Source organism: Seriola lalandi, unplaced genomic scaffold (genome assembly GCF_002814215.2).
Source record: "Seriola lalandi dorsalis isolate HSWRI2012SDOR001 ecotype SW California unplaced genomic scaffold, Sedor1 jcf7180002054041, whole genome shotgun sequence".
Lineage (NCBI taxonomy): Eukaryota > Metazoa > Chordata > Actinopteri > Carangiformes > Carangidae > Seriola > Seriola lalandi.
Genome location: NW_019524594.1, coordinates 173,425 through 191,671, shown reverse-complemented (window position 1 = coordinate 191,671; position 18,247 = coordinate 173,425). Strand labels below are relative to the sequence as shown.

Below are 18,247 nucleotides of genomic sequence, written 5' to 3'. Positions count from 1 at the left end.
TGCCCAGTGTGCTCCTGTAGGCCCCTCCTCGAGGAGAGTGGCAGCTCACCTCCCCATTGGTCAGACTCGGAGAATGACACCAGTGAGGGTCTGTTTTTTGAAGAGTAACCAAACCCAGCAATGTGTCAAGCATTGATGGTGGAAATTTGGGTACTATACCGCTCAGTGTATATGTGGGTGTTTGGGGTGGACAACATTGATAAAATCCTCTATCATGGTGTAATCTAATCTAATCTAAATATATCACTACATATCATGTTTTTTTTTTTCAACCACAGAATGGTAGCAGATTTATGTCTATATCATAATGGGTCATCTGTGTTATATCACCACATTGCCCACCCTTAGTGAGTGTGTTTTTTTCAATACGCACCTTTGTAGTCTAGTTGAGGAGTGTTGTCTTCCTCGGTAAAGTCACTGTAAGTGTCATATACTGTGGTGCCAGAGCCAGCTGAAACAACAAAGAAAAGTCAGACATGTGGGAACAGACATTCATCAAACCAAAATGTCAGATGCCAAACACAGTTCTCTGGTCAGTCAAACATTAAGCTTTGTTGAGCTTCTGTATCTGGAGTGTTATATACTGTATATGTACAGCAAATATCTATATATATATATATATAGGTCATAGAGAGGGAGACGGACATGCAAATCATTCTCCCTACACAATCTCATTTCCATAACTTCCCTCCCAGGTTTCCTTTCACACAGGCTCAACAACATTCCAGTCCATAGACAACTGTTTTTGCAATCAGTGACTAACTGAAACTCCTCAGGGCTTTTAACCTGAGAGCAGGGAGAGAAAACATGGAAACCTTGCAAATGGTCTATAGATTGTGTTGTTTTCTTGAAGGGACAGAAAATAACGTAGATGTGGGAGCAGAGATGACATGTTGGACTTCATATTGCAGTGTTTTTCTGGCCTTTGTTGTATAATGAAACTTCTAACTCAACAATAAACTTCACCACAAATTAGGCCAAACTGCATGTTTTCATTACTTGCTTGGAGATGGTCCCTCTTACTCATCTCTTTCCATGTAAAAAAGCAGCATGGCTCGTTTACTGTACTTCGGCCTTGAATCTGAATTTTGTCTTTGAATGAGTCTTTCTGCACAATACATCCTTTTCACTGTCATCCTCCGCTCTCAGCAGTTGTGGTTCAGGCACATTATCCCTTTTGAAATCCCGCAAATGATTCCATGTTTAGAACGGAGTGCCAGACTTTCCAGTTTGTCAACCTCCGCCCCCGTCTCAAGTCAGTTCCTGTGCTGCTTCCTTTGGCTCGGCTCGGTTTTGTACGTTGCTGCTGGCACAGTTTCTCTAAACCAAATTAAATTCACTTTAACATACTTTCTATTAATAACAGGGCTTCACATTCGGCCTCTCTATTGTGGAGGTTGCTCCAGATTGTTCCACCGATGTGTGGGTTAAAACTATCATCAGCGATTTTCTCATAATGAGCACAATGTTCCACTCAGTAACACTTCCCCAGTACCCCTTACATAGAATTAGTCACAGAGGAAATAAACAAGCTCATCAGCAGAGACAGGCCGCAGACATTACTTCAGGTGCTTTGTAGACGACATGCTCCATAATGTATATGGCAATTAGGAATCTTTTTTTATTACATGCAGGTAAATCGACCGCAGTGGTGAAATTAAGTAGATTTATTCACTTTTTTGAGATACTTGTACTTTACTTGACCATTTTATTTGACTTCTGCCCCACCACATTTCTGAGGGAAATATTGTACTTTTTACTGTACTACATTTAACTTACAGCTATAGTTACAAGTTTCTTTTCAGATTAAGATGTCACTTAAAGTATGATAATTATATAACTCAACACACAGTCAAAGATTAAACCAGCGGTTTCATAAGGAAGATTTACAGCAGGCACCAACCAGGCAAAGGCCTGAGGCAGGTATGAAGTGACTGTCCATACTTCTTGTTTAAAAGTCATACACTTGGGTGCAGATACCAAGACACTGACATACACTGTGCATCAGGCACCAGTCAGAGTGCTGACTTTACCACAGAGACATTCACACTGCTGGCAGAGTGAGTCCATGCAGCAGGAGTGACTCACACAAGAGGAAGGTGTGTAGTTTGACAAATGATGCCTGTTTGAGGTTTCATCTATCTCTAATGACAAAGCTAAGATAATGACCAGCATCGTTTCAATCACTCTACATTATCGTCTGAGCCTGTGTGCCTCTGAAAGGATCTCAGGTCACGTCATTATCTTGCAGGATTAAATGAAGGCTTGAGCACACTCGGCCCAGAGGGGGACTCCTCAGTAATTAACTGCCAGTGATTGGAGCCGAGCTGTAATTAAACTGCCTGGTCAGCAAAGCAGAGAGAAGCACACGAAGAGGAAGTTCAGCTCAACTACAGCATATTTGTTGTGAATGCATCCTGGCTCTTCATTCCTGAAGGGGGGAGCAGGCTTCATTTGCATTCATTCAGTCACCTACAAAATTCTGCACATCTGCATCTAATACAGTTGTTATTACTGCCGAGATGAAGCTATTTCCCAACTACATGGAAGGAAGGTGGATGTTTGAGTGTCTTCATCTGTCTCTATCAATCCATTATATATAGTATTATTTATTTATTTATTTATTACTATTAATATTTCTATTTCTAATTTACACTTTTAAGTAGTGTACTGCACTACATCTATCTGAGTGCTGTAGTTACTAGTTACAAATTCAGATTTTACATGTGAAGAGCATATAGAATATCCTTACAGATTAAATGTATTTATGTTGATTGACAGAAAATTAACCTGCAACTGTTTTGATATAAGTTTTTTTTTTTTTTAATGGGGAAATGCCACAGATTTCATGGTTCCACCTTCTTAAATATGAGAATTAGCTGCTTTTCATTGTCTTAAATTACAGTAAACTTAATAATTTGTGGGTTTGATGATGCAACTTTGGGCTCTTTGGGTAATTTCTCACTATGTTTTGACTTTCTACAGGCCAAGCCAAATCAGGAAAATTATCAATAATGAAAATAGTCATTAGCTACAGCCTTATATGAAATAGTTATTATAATAGTTAAATTTTATTGTACAGCACAAGTTTGCCTACACATTACTACACCATGAGAATATACTGTTAGCCTATATACTGGTATTACAATAAGAGGGGGCCATTTTGCCAACAATACTTAGGCTACATACTTTTACTTAAGTCACATTTTCAGTGAAGGACTGTGACTTGTAATGGAGTTCAAGTAGAAGTAGCTACTTCTTGCACAACAGGAATCCAATGACATGACTGCCTGAATGAAATTACATAATATTCAAAATTCACGAACTTCGATACGTAACTACAGAAATGCTTTGAATGATTTTTCTTCCTTCAATTGTTTAGACCACTGACTCACCTGTGAAGAATAAAGTGAACACTACAACAATTCTGCTGGGGGGCATGTCAGAAAGTCAAAGATGACCCTCCTGGAAAACCAAGTTTTCTTTCGGTTTTTGGTTCAGATCCCAGAGTCCAACAAAAAAAAGACAAAGTACAAAGTTATAATCCAGGAGAAAGTTAACAAGTAATATGATAAACGACTTTAAAAAACATTTAATTGTCTCTGCTGAGGACGATGAGCGCTCCCGTTAAAACCAGAGTATCCGCAGTTTTTTGGAAAGAAAGGATCTTTCTAGTTCAGCATCAAAGACAAAAACCACTTGGTGGCACTACCGGACTTCTCATGTCTGTGTTTCCTCCCACCGCTGCTGAGCCATTTTCTATAAACCCACCCCTTCAAATGATTCACAAGCCTAGAAAGTGAATGTTTATATGGAGCATAAATCATAATATAGATTAAAGTTGACACTCATTCAGAAGAATCATTCCCTGTAATATCCCTTCTGAACTGATCGTGTGACTAATGGCATCTGTGCTGACTTGTACAGATTATACATTTATTACCCTATAGCTACTAAGTTATTCCTGTAGTGAATTCATTATGGGAAATGTATTGTGTTTTGATTTTAACTTCAAGATGTTAGCAATATGTTATATAATTTATTCCCGAACAACTTTACAAAGTGCTTCACAAACAAAACAGATAATACGCTGTACAATTATAAAACAGATCTCACCGGTTTGTTGTAATGTTTCTAGTGTCCACTTACACGATTTAACACAACAAGTTGTTTAGAAATTAAGTGTCATCACATAATTTCGTTAGACAATGGTTGTGCATAATGTGAGTACTTTTCTTTATCTTTAACTGCCATTGTGCCATGCTGTGATAACTGTATTTACCCAGTTGATGTAATTCTGTCCAAATGACCGTGTCACCTCACCAGAGGCAAACCGTATCTGAGTATAAAGTCTGACAGCATGAGGCAGGAAGTAACGCTGCTGCCTTCAACATAAAAGCATATGTGACATATAAAAGAGTTGTGTCTGAATGATTTTTTTTTTTTTAAGTTATACTGGGTTTAAATGATGACATAAAAAGCCTGACTTTTCATTTTAATACTAGAAGACAGTAAAGCAAAATTCTGAGGTATAAGTCAAACTTTTAACTTAATATTTCATCATTTTCATTTTGTAAAACGATCTGATTTATAAGTCAAAATTATAAGAAGGAACTCAAAGTTTATATTGTCTTAATTCAGCATTATTATAGACATTTAAAATCTATTGAAGTGCATTACATTATACATGGAGGTGTTATAAAATCTTCCTTCACTGATCTAAATGGGGTGGATAAAATAAAATAAAAGAAACCCAATTCAGCACCACCACAAACTGCAGCCTCACAAATGAGCATAATGTTGAATGAACGGCTCTAAACACCAACTGAACATTGTAGCCTTCATGAAGGAAGATTTATTGCATTGTATTATATTTATTGAATTGTTGTATTAGCCTACTCTTACCGAAGTAGGATTTATAAACTTCTGTAAAGAAAATCTTACTAAACACCTTTCTTTAATTTGCCCATTTTGTCTGTTTGCGTTAATGTAGGCTACATTGTTTTCGCTGTGTGTTTTATTTTGAAACTTGTGCCTGAGGGTGATTTGATTTAAAAGTTGCTGCAGACCAGACGCTGATCTGCACTGAGGAAATCTGTTCATCCCTTCAGGAAAGTGAATCTGGGTTAGTGACGACACTTCCCCCTCTCTTCTTGGATTTATCCCCGAAGTTTTTTTTTTTCTCCTTTCCCCTTAGAGGCGCAGTGAAGTGAACTTTTTCTCTTCTTTTCTCAGCCCAAAGTAAAAACACCACTATGTCGCCGCCGTCTCGACGGCTTCAGACGAAGCCGGTGATTACCTGCCTGAAGACTTTCCTTATCTCCTACAGCCTCATATTCTGGGTGAGTAGCATGACATGTAACTGGAGGGGGAGAGAGACAACAAGCTAAAGGAGCAACAATGGGCTAAAAGCGGCGTCGATGCCAACGAGGCTCTGGCTAACCACAACATTTTCCTCAAATCATGCCAAGGACACGCAAGGAGTTAAAATAGGTTGAATAAATGTCCACACGTTAAAGTGGAGCTCGTTTTGTGTGACTTTAAAGAACCACTTGTTGAAAATGTACCGACCGTTGGAAACGTTGAAGCAGATGTTTGTGTTGTTCAGCCACTCGGAAAGAAAATGTATCAACGCTTCCTACGTGTCCTTAAAAACCTGCTTTTGTGTCCCCGATTGACCATAGTAACTTACAGTGTAACTAAGTTATTAGAAGTGATACATTATCCATCGAAGGTTAGTTTGTTGTTTTACAGTCCACATCAATTATGAGTAAGGTGAAACTGCAGTGAGTAGTCGATTAATCAACGGGCATCGATTGATTTTACACTAATCTGCAGCTAGCTTGTTTTTGTTGTTGAGTATGAATCCACAGTAAATTAATCTGCGACTATTTTTAAGCAAAAATGCCAAACAGTTGCTGCTTCTAGTCTCTTAAATTTGAAGATTTTACGCTTTTCTTTGTCATACATGATAGAAAACATAATATTTTAGGCCTTTTGGACTGTGGTGGAATAAAATGATAAGAAGACATACCCTGTGTTAAATAATTTTTTGACATTTTATTTACAAACCATAGCCCTATTTCAGTTTACTGTAAAAGGCTAAGGAAACCATATCACATGCATTTGATAGGCTGGTTAATTCTTATGCTTTAAAACTATGCTATTAGGTACTAATCATTTTATATGCATTCATTAATAAGCTTTTATTGGCAACGTTATTTTCCATATATATATTGTATGCTTGCCTGAAGGCACATCCCACAAATTTCAATGTACTGCTGTGAAAAAAAGATCTGAATTATGAGGAAATCCTTGACCTCTAAAATGAAGTGTTACCAAAAAGCCAAACATTTGCTTGTTTCAAATTCTCAGATGTGAGGATTTGATGTGAGGCTTAAATTAATGATTTCATTATTGCTAAAGATGTATTGCTTGTCAAAATAGTTGTTAATTAGATTTCTGTCAGTCCACATTGGTTAATTGACAAACTGTTACAGCTATATTACAGCTATATATGTTTGATGCTTTTCTTTGTGATGTTTAATAGTTAACTGAACATCTGGACCGTTGGTCAAATGAAACAAGCAATATGAATGCATGACCTCGGGCTGCCAGAATTTCTAATACTTATTAACAAAACAATTAACCGAGACAATAATCATCAGAATAACTGATAATTAAAGTTACAAGTAAGGAAAATAAACATAAGCTTGTATTCAGATGAAAATAAGCACTTGTCGTTGCTCCACCTATTAATCTTTGCACCAAGCAAACAGCCATCTCAGGCTGCTGCTGCTGACACAAAGGTCAAGTCGGTGCTTTTATCTGACAATACATTGCTCTTTGCTGATTGAGCTGATGACTCCCCTCAGGTTAATAACTTGTGTGGGCAGTTTTAAAGGAAAAAATGCTGTGATGATTGAACCACAGGCTGAAGCTAGTGGGGTATCCCAGATGTGTTTTTACTATGATGTTGACAGGTCAATAAACAACCTGCAGCACATGAATCATGTACATTATGATTGGCACAAGTGGAAGAAGACTGTAAATGTAGTCTCAGAGCTTAAATATTCTCCTCTAACTCATCTGTTTATCTTCATCTGCATGTCCTTCCCCGAGGAGCAGTGTAGATTTAATGAAGGAAATCAATAATGGAAATTGTGTTTTTCCTGGATTCAGTCCATCGTGGTTCTTAATTAAACCTATCCTTGATATTTGCCAGATTTAGTGCAAATCACTGATCTGTCTCAGGAGCTGTGTATGCACGATAAGATTTAGAGCTGTGTTAGGAGGCCTGACACAGAGTTTTTCCACTAAACATAATGGAAGAAGTTAGCTGGTGTAAAAGGTTGGATTTAAATTAGGATTACAGCTAATGGTTATTTTCAACATCAAATAAGATGACAGATATTCTTCTTGATTTATTTATTTGATTGTTTGATTGTCAATAAAATCTGAGAAAATGGCCATCACAATACATCTTCAAATTACTTGTTTTGTCCAGACAGTCCAAAGCCAAAGATATTAAATTAATCATCATATATGACAAAGAAAAAGCACCAATTTTGTACATTTTTTGCACACAAGTTTCCAGAGCTCAAGATTCAGATTGTTTGTGTCTTTGAACAGCAGTCCAAAACCTTAGAAAATTCACTGTTAATATGACAAGACAAACAATGACAAAGAAAAGCAGAAAGTTTTCACAATAAAGAAGCTGGAACCAGCAAATGTTTACTACTTTTGCTTTAGAATGGATTTAAATGATTATTATATTTATATATTATATTTATATTTATATGATTTGATTATTAGAATTGTTGCATACTAATTTCCTGCCACTCCTTTTGGGTTTAGTTTCAATAATTTGTTCCACTTTGGTAATCCAGTACCTGGATTTATTAAGATGAAAACAAATCTGCTCAAATCTTGTATCCTTGGTTTTCATTAGCACCTTTGGGATGTACTTCAGATAAATAGCACATTTATCTGAGTTTACCTGTCTGAATGTCAGTCTTATCATTTTGGCTTATAAACATGAAATGACTCCTCATTTTTGTTACTTAAAATCATTGAAAGTAAAACCTTAAGACTGTAGATTTGATAATTGAAAATGAGTCAGGTTTGATAAAGTCCTGCTGAAGCAGTGGGTCATTAGGTAAGTGGGTTTGAGCCTTTAATCTTAGGTTTTGTGTCAGACACAGCCCTAAAAACCCTCCTCATCTTTCTCTGTGTCTCTTTGATGTTGGAACTGACTCGCCCTGCTGTCTCCTTCAGTTCACAGGCGTGATCCTGCTGGCAGTCGGGGTGTGGGGGAAGGTGAGCCTGGAGGCCTATTTCGCCCTGGCTTCTGATGAGAGTACCAATGCACCATATGTCCTCATTGGGACTGGAGCCACCATCATTATTTTTGGACTGTTCGGTTGCTTTGCTACATGTCGCGGCAGCCCATGGATGCTCAAACTGGTGAGTGAAGGATCAGTAACCCCTGAAATATTTCCTTCAGACCTGTGACCTTGTGTAACTCCCTTGTTCTGTTTCTTCAGTATGCCATGTTTTTGACCTTGGTGTTCCTGGCTGAGCTTGTGGCAGGCATCTCAGGCTTTATCTTCAGACATGAGGTGAGTTACTGGTGCAAAAACTGTCAAATATTTCACAAATGGATCACACCAGCTCACTAAAATATCTTCTTTGTTGTTTTGACTTCTTTAGATCAAAGCCAAATTGGGCAGTGCCTATGACAATGCTGTGAAGTACTACAATACCACTGACAGCAGCAGCGCTGCAGTTGACGCCATACAGAGGACTGTAAGTAGTTAGTTTTCCACTACACTAATGGTGTCGTTTTTATCAGACTTTGTTTGTTTGAGTCTCGCTGCACAAACCAAAGAACTTGTGTTTATATAAAAATATTCTAAAGGGTAACTAAACATTGAACCACAGAGAGCAGAAAAGTACTGCTGCACTGCTCTCTGTGGATTCAAAATTTCAAGCATTTTATCTCTGCAGGTGTTTTCTCAATAGTTATGCAAAACATCTGCAGTGACATCACTCATCGAGTGTGTCGAGAAAACCAACATCCAGCTGTTTTTAAGGGTTTCTTTTACATTCTTAAAACCTTTTTTTGACCCAGTTTTCTGTTGAGTAAAAACCATAAAATTTGTTCCATGTAGTTGCATTGCTGCGGGGTGAAAAATTACACTGACTGGAGTGAAACGGAGTACTTTAAAGAGAAGGGCATCCCTACCAGCTGCTGTAAAGACAACACCAAGTGCTCAGAGGAGACCCTGAAAGACCTTGACAAGGCTAAAAAAGAGGTGTACACGACGGTGAGTTCACTTCCTACACCAACTGGATATTATATAGCCGCAAATCTGTCATATTGTAAAAGTATGTATTAGCAACATGCAGGGTCCCTGGTCTGACTGTTTATAGAAAACCTTGAAAGCCACTCTATAAACCTTTATATTTCTGCTCTCTAGGGCTGCTTCGCATTGGTGACCCATGTGATGGAGGCCAACCTGGGAATCATCGCAGGGATCTCCTTTGGGATTGCATTTTTCCAGGTACATCATATGCTATTCTCTCTATTCTATTTTGTCTCAGAACAAATGGAGCCATTATATATTTCATGTTTTAAGTACAGTTAGCTTTTTCCAACATCAAATCTAGTTTTTGTAGATTTGGCGAGCATTCCTGTCAGTTATTGAAACGTTTTACTCAAGTTTCATCATTGAAATCTGGGGCCAGTTTCACAGAGATATCTCAGACTGGTCTGTAGTGTTAGACCAGTCTTAATTTGAGAGATTAGATCAGTCTAATTCTAGTAAGACTGTTTCACAAAAATAAAGACAGACTAATTCTAAGCCAAAAAATTAGACACCTTACTCCCAGGCTGTCTCAGGTCTGAGACTAATGTTACCATGGTAACAATGAAGGACACCTGTGCTGGCCAGTAGCACCAAACAACAAAAAAAAAAAAACATGGCTCATAATTTGTGGTTTGTCAACATTGTTATGGAAAGAGCAATGCAAGGGGAAAGAGTTTTTAGAGACCGCAGTACTACTACTTTATTCTGAAGTCCAAGTTGTAGTGTTTGTTGACATGTAACTTGCCAGTAGCTTGCACATAGGCTGTATCGTTAAATCGTTAGCAGCTAGCTACTGGCTCAACCGTTAGCATACCACAACCACCGTCACAAAGTACAACTTTTTTCTTTTGACTGCTGTCATTCAGACAATCACTAGAGGCATTATTTGCCTAATGTTAGCTGTGCTTTCTTGGTGTGTGTGGAGGAAAGGATTTTTTCTTTTAAATATTTCTTTCTTTGCATCTCGTACGTCTTGATTTATATCTTTTTTGAACATCTTTGATGCTTCTGTCAACGGTGGGATTGAGCCGTTTACCGAATTTTTTTCCAAATCATATTGTTGTTCTTATTGTCACACTGTTCGCTGAATTTCCGAATTAAAACGTACTTTTAACTGTTGAATTCTTCCGGCACACAAACATTTTCTGCTGGGGTAAACGCAGGTCAGGGGTTGGATGGTCTTGGTCGGCCATTTTTTTTATTTTGAAAAAAGTCTTTATTTACCCAAAATTAATTGTACCACAGTCCGATTTAAGATAGTCAAAAAGTGTTTTGTGCAACGGATGAATTTAGACATCTATCTGAAGTCTGACTATCTGTTATATTTCAGCCATAGTCAAAGTGTTATCTTTGTGAAACCAGCCCCTGGGGATGCAGTGACACAGAGAGTAGTGTGGCAACATCTGGACAGATAACCTTGTAACATCTGTCCTAGGCAGTGTTTATTAATGTGCACTGTCCGGCAAATAAACCAATAAGTAATAATAAGGCAGAAACCCAGACATGTTTTGAATAAATCCCTGTTTTAGAGTCCTGATGGCCGAGGTTTGGTGAGGGAGCTTTGTTTCATATCATTCCCGTGTTCTCTCTCAATCTCTGTCTAATATGTACAAATAGAAAAATAAATCCCCAGTTTAAACCAGATAAAGGTGCCCTGCAGTGTTTTCGTGCAAACAAAACTTCTGTTTACATTCAGTGTTAAAGAGGAACTTGACAGTAAATTGTCTTTTTTGTATGTGCTGTGCACATAATAACATAGGCTCTTGTTGACATAGAATGCTAAAGGGGTTTTTTGGGGGGGCTTTTTCAACAAAATCACATCATGCGTAAAAACTTCTTCCTCCCTAACCATGGCGAACCAGGCAAGGCTCTGAGATCTATATTTCACACGTTGACTCCTTCGACTGTGTATGAAGTATAAATAGAAGTGTAAATAGCAGAACACTACCTGTAACTGGTGTTCTGCTATTTACAGTAAACAAGTGCACCATATTTATGCTCTGCCACTGTGAGTGTTTGAATTCTAAGTGTGAAAGTTTTGCACTTCAATTGCCCCAATCTCCTTCAAAATGTTACTGCTCACTGTAAAGTAAATAATGAAGTTTCAATAATATATCAAGCAATGGGTTTCACAGCCTATATAATATGAATGTACAAACAAACATGGCCACACTAACATAGTGATAATGATCAAGCATCACATTGTAAAAGTTCAACCTTATAGTCAGTGTTTAGAATTAGTTAATTATTTATGTGTACAGTTATTAAAAAGTGAGCACTGATGTGGTTAGCTTCATACAATCTTTTCCTTTCATGAAACAAGAACAAACATTAATTTGATGTACTTTGATTGGAACTGTATCTGTGTTTTGACAACTCTGTATTTTTTATAAACTTATTTCCCCTCAGCTCATTGGGATATTCCTGGCCTGCTGCTTGTCTCGATACATCACCAACAACCAGTATGAGATGGTCTAACAGTGACCTTCCACAGGTAAAGTTACTAAATATTGAGGAAGAGAATACCACAGTTCCACTTTGGGAGAACAAATCATGTTTTACAAATTAGTACAGATTGCACCAAAGACAGATTGTAAACTTTGTTGCCAAAGAAACTGCAAGAGTTATATAAAGATCCAATGTTCAAATGGAAATACAAATTAGCTGTGTTTATAACAACCTGTGTGTTTCCTGTCCTGTGTTTCTTGCAGGTTACTGATGGGCAGCGCCTGATGAAAACTGAGTTAAATGAATCTCCTATGATTTTAACATTTTGTGTGTGTCTTAGTTATTATCATTTTAGAGAGGGAAAAACACTCACGGCTTCTTATTTTATTCAGTCTGACCAATGACAAACAAGCAGAAGGGAATAATGTGAAAGAAAATTCAAAAAGGGACAATACCTGCAGCATTGTTTTAGTGAAGAGAAAAGGGACCTGGACATTCAGGGATCAGTGTTACTCCTGGGACTTAATTAGTGAATTTCCATCAAATAGAGATGTCATTACATAGATGTTACTTTTTCATCTTGGGTAAATAACTCTTACAGTTTCTTGTCTTTGTATAATGCCTTTGCCTTATTTTGTAATTTTGCTATAATTAGTCTGTAGTCTGTAGCAGATGAAAGCTAGACAATAAGCTGATAAATGTTGGACTTCTCTGCAACACTAAGTGAATTTAGCCTGAGATATGGACAAGAGGTCGCCACCCTGAAATCAAGACCATGTGATTTACAGTAAGCATTTAGGAGTTGTGTGGAAAATGAACCTTACTGATGATTGTGTTGGCCAGTATTGTTGAAAGCCTGCGTTCATGTGTGCCAATTAGAGCAGCCCAGCCACCTTTGTATCACAGTTTTCAGTGTTAAATTGTTATTCTTTTGTGGATGCATGTAAAATACTTGAAAAAATAAAATAAAAAATAAAAATTAAATTCAGTATCTTTACCAAAGAGTTGCATGTAGCTCAGAATGTTTCTGTTCCACAGCTGAAGTAGATATTTTGGCAGACGGACATGACAGTTATTTGGGGCCTTGTGAGGGATATATACAAAATACAAGATGTGAAAGGCATTTTGTTTTTCAATATGCAGGGCAGCTTTAAATAGTATGAAACAAAACAAACAAAGGTTTTCTTAATAGATGTCGCCCCATCAGTCTTTGATTTCAAGCTTTAGGTTACAATCAGTTACTGCTCAACTTGTATTCTCCTATTATACCACACATATCTCAATACTGTGATAATATGACGGTGTGTTCAACACTGTCAAGGCTATATTAACTCAAACTACAGTGTGACGTATAATTAAAAAGAAACTGATATGTCAAAAACAGTATTAAAGGATAGCTTCACAATTTTTCAAGCCTGTATTAAAACAATAGTCAGGTGCCCATATGAACACTAAAACAGGTTTCACTTGCTGCAATAATTCCTCTTGTTCATACTGGCCATTAAAAGACATCCTCTTTGTAATGTTCTTTCAATGTTGAGAAATGGGGATGAGAGGGGATGACATGCAGCATAGGGCCTGGGGCGCCCCCTGCAGCTTTTCAGTACAAAATCTCCCCCCTTTGTTTCCCTCAACAGTGTTTGCCTGTTGAGCCGCAGTGGGAGATAAGAAACTAAAAAAAAGGGAACTTGGAACTCAGGAAGATATCCACTTAATCTGATCAACTCAAATCGCTGAGGTCTCACATTAGTTTCAGATCAATCTTTCAATACATATTTGCAAAGAATAAGGACAGTGGAATTTGTCCCCTGCCTTGTTTATACAGGGCAACACCCTGTTCACAGTTCAAAGACATCATCAAGCAAGAAGGAAGCACAAACACATCGATGAAACAGAAAATAGACAATATAAAAAGTACAGTCTGAAGGAAAACAGTCAGAAGCAGGATGAGAATGATTAATGAGGATGTGTTTTGAAGTTACAGGGAGGCATAAGTGTTTTGACTTTTAACTGCCAGTGCAGATTATTCCATTACATTTCTGCACTAACAGCAAAGGCAGTCTTTCCTAGATCGGTTGTGGTTCGGGGTTTCTGAAGCATCAGCCAGTCACGCTGGAGCGTGTTAAGTATGGGCCAGACTGCCAAAGCAGCAGGGCTGAGATATAAGAAGGCAGTTTTCCACTAATGGCTTTGTAGATAAATAACTACCAATGTTTCTAACATCACTCAGACAGGGAATGCCAACCAACTTTATCATTAAGAGTGTAATGGTGAGTGTTATAATTATCTGCAGTAAAACAATAAACCTGAAGGCAGAGTGGTAAATGGAGTCTAGCGGCCTTAGAGAGGGGGCAGCAGCATGTTGATATATGACATCTCCATAATCCAGGACTGAGATGAAACCTGCTTCAACAATCCTTTCCACTGCTCACAGGGAAGCTGTGTGTGTTACTGTATAGAAAGCCGAGCTTCTGTCAAAGTTTGATAACAAAGGTATCTATGTGATATTTAAATGTTAAATTGTTTTCATATTACATCATATTGTTTTCATGTTAAAACCAGTCAGTGGAAATATGGAAATTATTATGATAATGATCACTTACATTCAAAGTGCATTAGGAAGGGATCTTCTAATGGCCAACATACACAAGAGGAATTATTACAAGATCGAGGTTTCATGTGGGAACCTGACTAGCTGTTTTAAGACAGACTTGAAGGATTGTGTATATATATATATATATATATATATATATATATATATATATATACACATATACACATACAGTCCGTTTATAGATAGTAATCAACAATAGTTGTACTGGGACCCACCACCATCCATGCCCAGACTACTGTAATGTTGAAGTACACAAAATGAAACATTTTCTGCAACAGTATGTAAATGATCCTGAAAGACTCGGTTCAGTAAACTATGTTCCATCTTCAAACTATACACTGTAGGTTGTTAAACATGATGAACACAGTACATATCTAGTTATTGAGAAAGATTTTAGCTACTATTAATACCAATACAAGATGTTTTTTTGCTTTGAAAATACTGTACTCACCAGGTCACCAGACGGTTATCAAAAAAAAAAATGTATACATATATGTACACATATTGTTATGTTTTTCTAGACTTAATCAATCTATTTTCCTGTAAATGAATGGATACCGGTCTGTCTCTATGTTGATTTAGCAGAGAATCACAGGTGTAACTAATAACCTTAACGATGCTGCATCACTGCCACACCTCATCATTAATCAACTTTATTAAATTCACCTGTGCTTTTCCTGCTGCCACTTGTATCAGAATGTCTGCTATACTCTCTCATCCCTGCTGACTTTTTCACATATGCAGATAAACCTGAAGGGTTGATACCTCAGTATTAAGAAATTAATGTCACTGTTTCACATCAGAGTTGGACAGTGGAGCATTTTCAAACTAAAATCATCAGGTAAGACCATCTTCAGAACAATTCAAGACTGTAGTAGAATCTAACCTAACATACATGTAAAGTAAATCAGTGGGATGATGCGGTTTTTTTCAGATACGCTGTGAGAAAGCTTTGAACTAACAAAGTCCAACCACCAGGTGGCAGCGCGTGCGCAGCTATAAACTCAGGCAGCTATAGATACAAAATGACTCGAGACATGAGATACAAGCGAAAAATCAAGCTCAAGCTGGACTTCCTCATTTTCCTGACACAGAGAACTTTTCCTTGTGTCGGTTTTTGTGTGTAATGGTGAAAACCACCTGTTGAACTACACATTTGACAAATCTGATGCATGACGCACGACGCGCACCGTTGCAACTGCGCACACTTGCATTAACGTTGCCTTCAGGCAACAAACGGCCTGGAAAAGATGAGCAGCAAATAGGGTGCAGCTAATTACAGACAAGCCATGGAGAAAGTACATTTGACTGGCAGCTGCGGTGCGTTTTGTTATTGGTCCCGCTTGGATCAGATGCTGTTTGAATCCGCCTACATCCTTCATGCTGCCCAATTGGCTCTCCAGAAAATACACGGAGGGTGGACTTAATTTTTTTCCTTCCACCCCAACCCGGCGTGTCGGGTATATAAATCAGGGTTCAGCTTACAGTCAGTTGGGGAAATTTTCATGTTCCTTCCCGGCGGGTGGTGTGCTGAGCCTGAGAAGACTTGGTTTATTTAACCAGCGCGCCAAGAAAGATTTTCCTCAGGTTACCTCGTGGTTCAGGTCAGTCTGCATCCTTTTATCTAAAGCCTCTGTAGCGAGTACTCACTATTATTTCACTAGCAGGAAGTCAAGGTCATACTGATGTAATTCGGGCATTACAATGCGGCAAAATGACGGTGATGGTTCATGTTGTAGTCGAGATGTTTTGTGTATTTTTGTTGGCTGCTAGAAATCCAGTTTTGTTCAGTGGATGATATGAGACACAAGCTGCCTCTATTTCATGTTTCCTGCAACCTAGCTTTACTCTGTGTAGGGGGGGTGGGGTGGCGGCGGGGCAGGAAGGATATGAATTGGTTTCTTTCTTCTGTGTTTTTTTTTTTATTTTCACCAAGCTGAAACTGTATTTGAAAGAGTCGAGTGTATTAGGCCTGGATTTGTTGCAATTTTGCAGCATCAGAGCTCATCGTGTGCACCTTTCCTACAGTCTCTCATGTTTCTTCAATCCCTCTTGCAGATCAGCCACCTCTAAAACATCAAGCAGCCCTGCCTTAAACTCCACCTGCCAGCTCTTTACTGTAACCAAGCAAACCTAAAGCCTTCAGAATGATGCAGATCAGCAGCGACTCCGCCAGCAACAAGCACTCCCTCATCAACGTCATGCACCGCTTCATAGCAGCTGCCAACAATATGGACGAGACCATCATGGTGCCCAGTCTGCTGCGAGACGTGCCGCTGGAGGAGCAGGCGGCCAGCCAGGTGGAGGCCAACAATAACAATGAACCGCCGTGTCCCAACAAGCAGAGGGATATGTATGAGCACTACCTGCTCCTCAAGTCCATAAAGAATGACATGGAGTGGGGTCTGCTGAAGAGGGAGATGAGCAGCGGCGCCAGCTTCCTGGAGATGGCGGTGAAGCAGGAGGAACAGCAGCCGGTCACCGGGGATCTGCTCCCGGATGACAACTTGGACCTGGAGCATCAGTTTCATTATCACCTCAGAGGACTGTTTGGAGTTCTGTCCAAGCTCACAATGCAAGCAGACCACCTCACCAACAGATACAAGAGAGAAATCGGAGGAGGAAACTTCATGAGATAGAAGTCTCTACTGTCCCCCTCCCTCCCCACCCTGACTGCTTGACCTCCAACAATGGGATGTGTTGAAGGGGCCCCCCCATCTCTTCTTAATAGATCTCAATGGACAGTGAACTGACCAGGGCAACCACTTTGTGACTTCTCACTCCTGTGTAGCGACACTCCAACTTCCCTCTTCTTCCCCAAACAAAACATACCTGAAACCAGTGACGCCTGCACATGTCTACCTGCGCCCGTTCGTCAGTGCAGTGGTTTGACATTTCGTGCTTGGTGGAGGTTAATTGAATCTGTTCCCAAGTCCAAATGAAGCACAGCTTTGGTTTATGCAGAAACTTTCCCACCCTTTTTGTTTTTCATTTCAAATTTGAACGTGAATTTGTCATCAGATCGATGTCTGATTGTGAATAAAAGGTTTGACTGTAGGAGATATTGAATGCTGGTTATTCTGTCCCTCCTTTTTAAAAACATGAAATGATTTTAATGCTGAGCTGAAGGGCTCTTAACCCACAGAGGTTTCAAATCTTTCCACTTGGTGTTACTGTAACATGGTGTGCCTTGACTTTTTGTATACCCTCTTGCCCTGTTCAGTTAACTCCCTCATTGTCTGTCTGCTTAAATGGTTCATCACGGTATTTATGATGAAATGGCTCATTTGTTTGTCCTTGGATATTTCAAAACCAATTTTATATTGACGCAGAAATGCAGTAAAAGTGAAATAAATAATTGGAAACTAAATTTTTTTGGCTTTGTTTCTTTTTGTCACTGTCAACAGGAAGGATGTTAAAGGTGTTGATGCCATTTCCTTTAGTAGTTCCTTTTTTAGAAACTTTTTTCCCCCAATACAAGTTGTGTAAAGTGCTTAAAGCCTGAGCAGGAATGTGTGGTGATGCATTTTGACATGCCACAACATGGAAACTACAACTGACTCAGTTTTTTTCCTCTCTCCAAATGTAGGGCAAGTTTAGCAGCTTTATATAATGTTGGTGTTGAGGGATTTGCCTAAAGATGTAAAGCTGTGTTTGCAAAAGAGGTCATGGCTCTCCTTAGACACTCTTCCATGCTGTTTTTGCAGACAGGTGTGCTGATAGGCAAATGTCCTGCAGTAATGTTTTTGTAGCACTTTAGTAGAATATCATGCAGCCTGTTCACCTTTTGGGGTGCAGTAAAGTGTTCCCCCCT

The 18,247-nt window shown here is 38.7% G+C and overlaps 3 protein-coding genes across 5 annotated transcripts in view; 2 read left to right on the top strand and 1 right to left on the bottom strand.

The window, feature by feature from the left end:
* The window catches only part of srpx2 (sushi-repeat containing protein X-linked 2), a 10,656-nt gene extending 6,314 nt beyond the window's left edge, over positions 1-4,342 (bottom strand). Inside the window, exons 1-3 of one of the 3 annotated variants that reach the window (XM_023402870.2) lie at positions 4,283-4,342; positions 3,396-3,482; positions 374-451 (exon numbers count right to left, since the gene is read on the bottom strand). In XM_023402870.2, coding sequence (XP_023258638.1) covers positions 374-451; positions 3,396-3,441 — 124 coding nt within the window. In that variant the 5' untranslated portion in view covers positions 3,442-3,482; positions 4,283-4,342. Of the gene's footprint in view, positions 1-373; positions 452-3,395; positions 4,047-4,116; positions 4,252-4,282 lie in introns of those variants that run through there. The other 2 variants (XM_087173084.1, XM_087173085.1) reach the window with 2 other exon arrangements.
* A 776-nt stretch (positions 4,343-5,118) lies between these two features.
* tspan6 (tetraspanin 6) lies at positions 5,119-12,803 on the top strand. The gene is made up of 8 exons (XM_023402892.2): positions 5,119-5,342; positions 8,278-8,466; positions 8,547-8,621; positions 8,713-8,808; positions 9,174-9,329; positions 9,483-9,566; positions 11,781-11,865; positions 12,083-12,803. The coding sequence occupies exons 1-7, from the start codon at positions 5,256-5,258 to the stop codon at positions 11,847-11,849; spliced, it is 756 nt and encodes a 251-aa protein (XP_023258660.1). The 5' UTR covers positions 5,119-5,255; the 3' UTR covers positions 11,850-11,865; positions 12,083-12,803.
* A 3,074-nt stretch (positions 12,804-15,877) lies between these two features.
* mid1ip1l (MID1 interacting protein 1, like) lies at positions 15,878-17,803 on the top strand. Its single transcript, XM_023402889.2, has 2 exons — positions 15,878-16,037; positions 16,492-17,803. The coding sequence occupies exon 2, from the start codon at positions 16,581-16,583 to the stop codon at positions 17,070-17,072; it is 492 nt and encodes a 163-aa protein (XP_023258657.1). The 5' UTR covers positions 15,878-16,037; positions 16,492-16,580; the 3' UTR covers positions 17,073-17,803.
* The last annotated feature ends 444 nt before the right edge of the window (positions 17,804-18,247 follow it).

What these genes read in the sequence shown, in the direction of transcription:
- mid1ip1l (XM_023402889.2), top strand. Translation starts at nt 16,581, where the DNA reads ATGATGCAGATCAGCAGCGACTCCGCCAGCAACAAGCACTCCCTCATC.
- tspan6 (XM_023402892.2), top strand. Translation starts at nt 5,256, where the DNA reads ATGTCGCCGCCGTCTCGACGGCTTCAGACGAAGCCGGTGATTACCTGC. An exon ending in TTGACGCCATACAGAGGACT is followed by an intron (nt 8,809 to 9,173) that starts GTAAGTAGTTAG and finishes TGTTCCATGTAG; the next exon opens with TTGCATTGCTGCGGGGTGAA. An exon ending in AAAAAGAGGTGTACACGACG is followed by an intron (nt 9,330 to 9,482) that starts GTGAGTTCACTT and finishes TCTGCTCTCTAG; the next exon opens with GGCTGCTTCGCATTGGTGAC.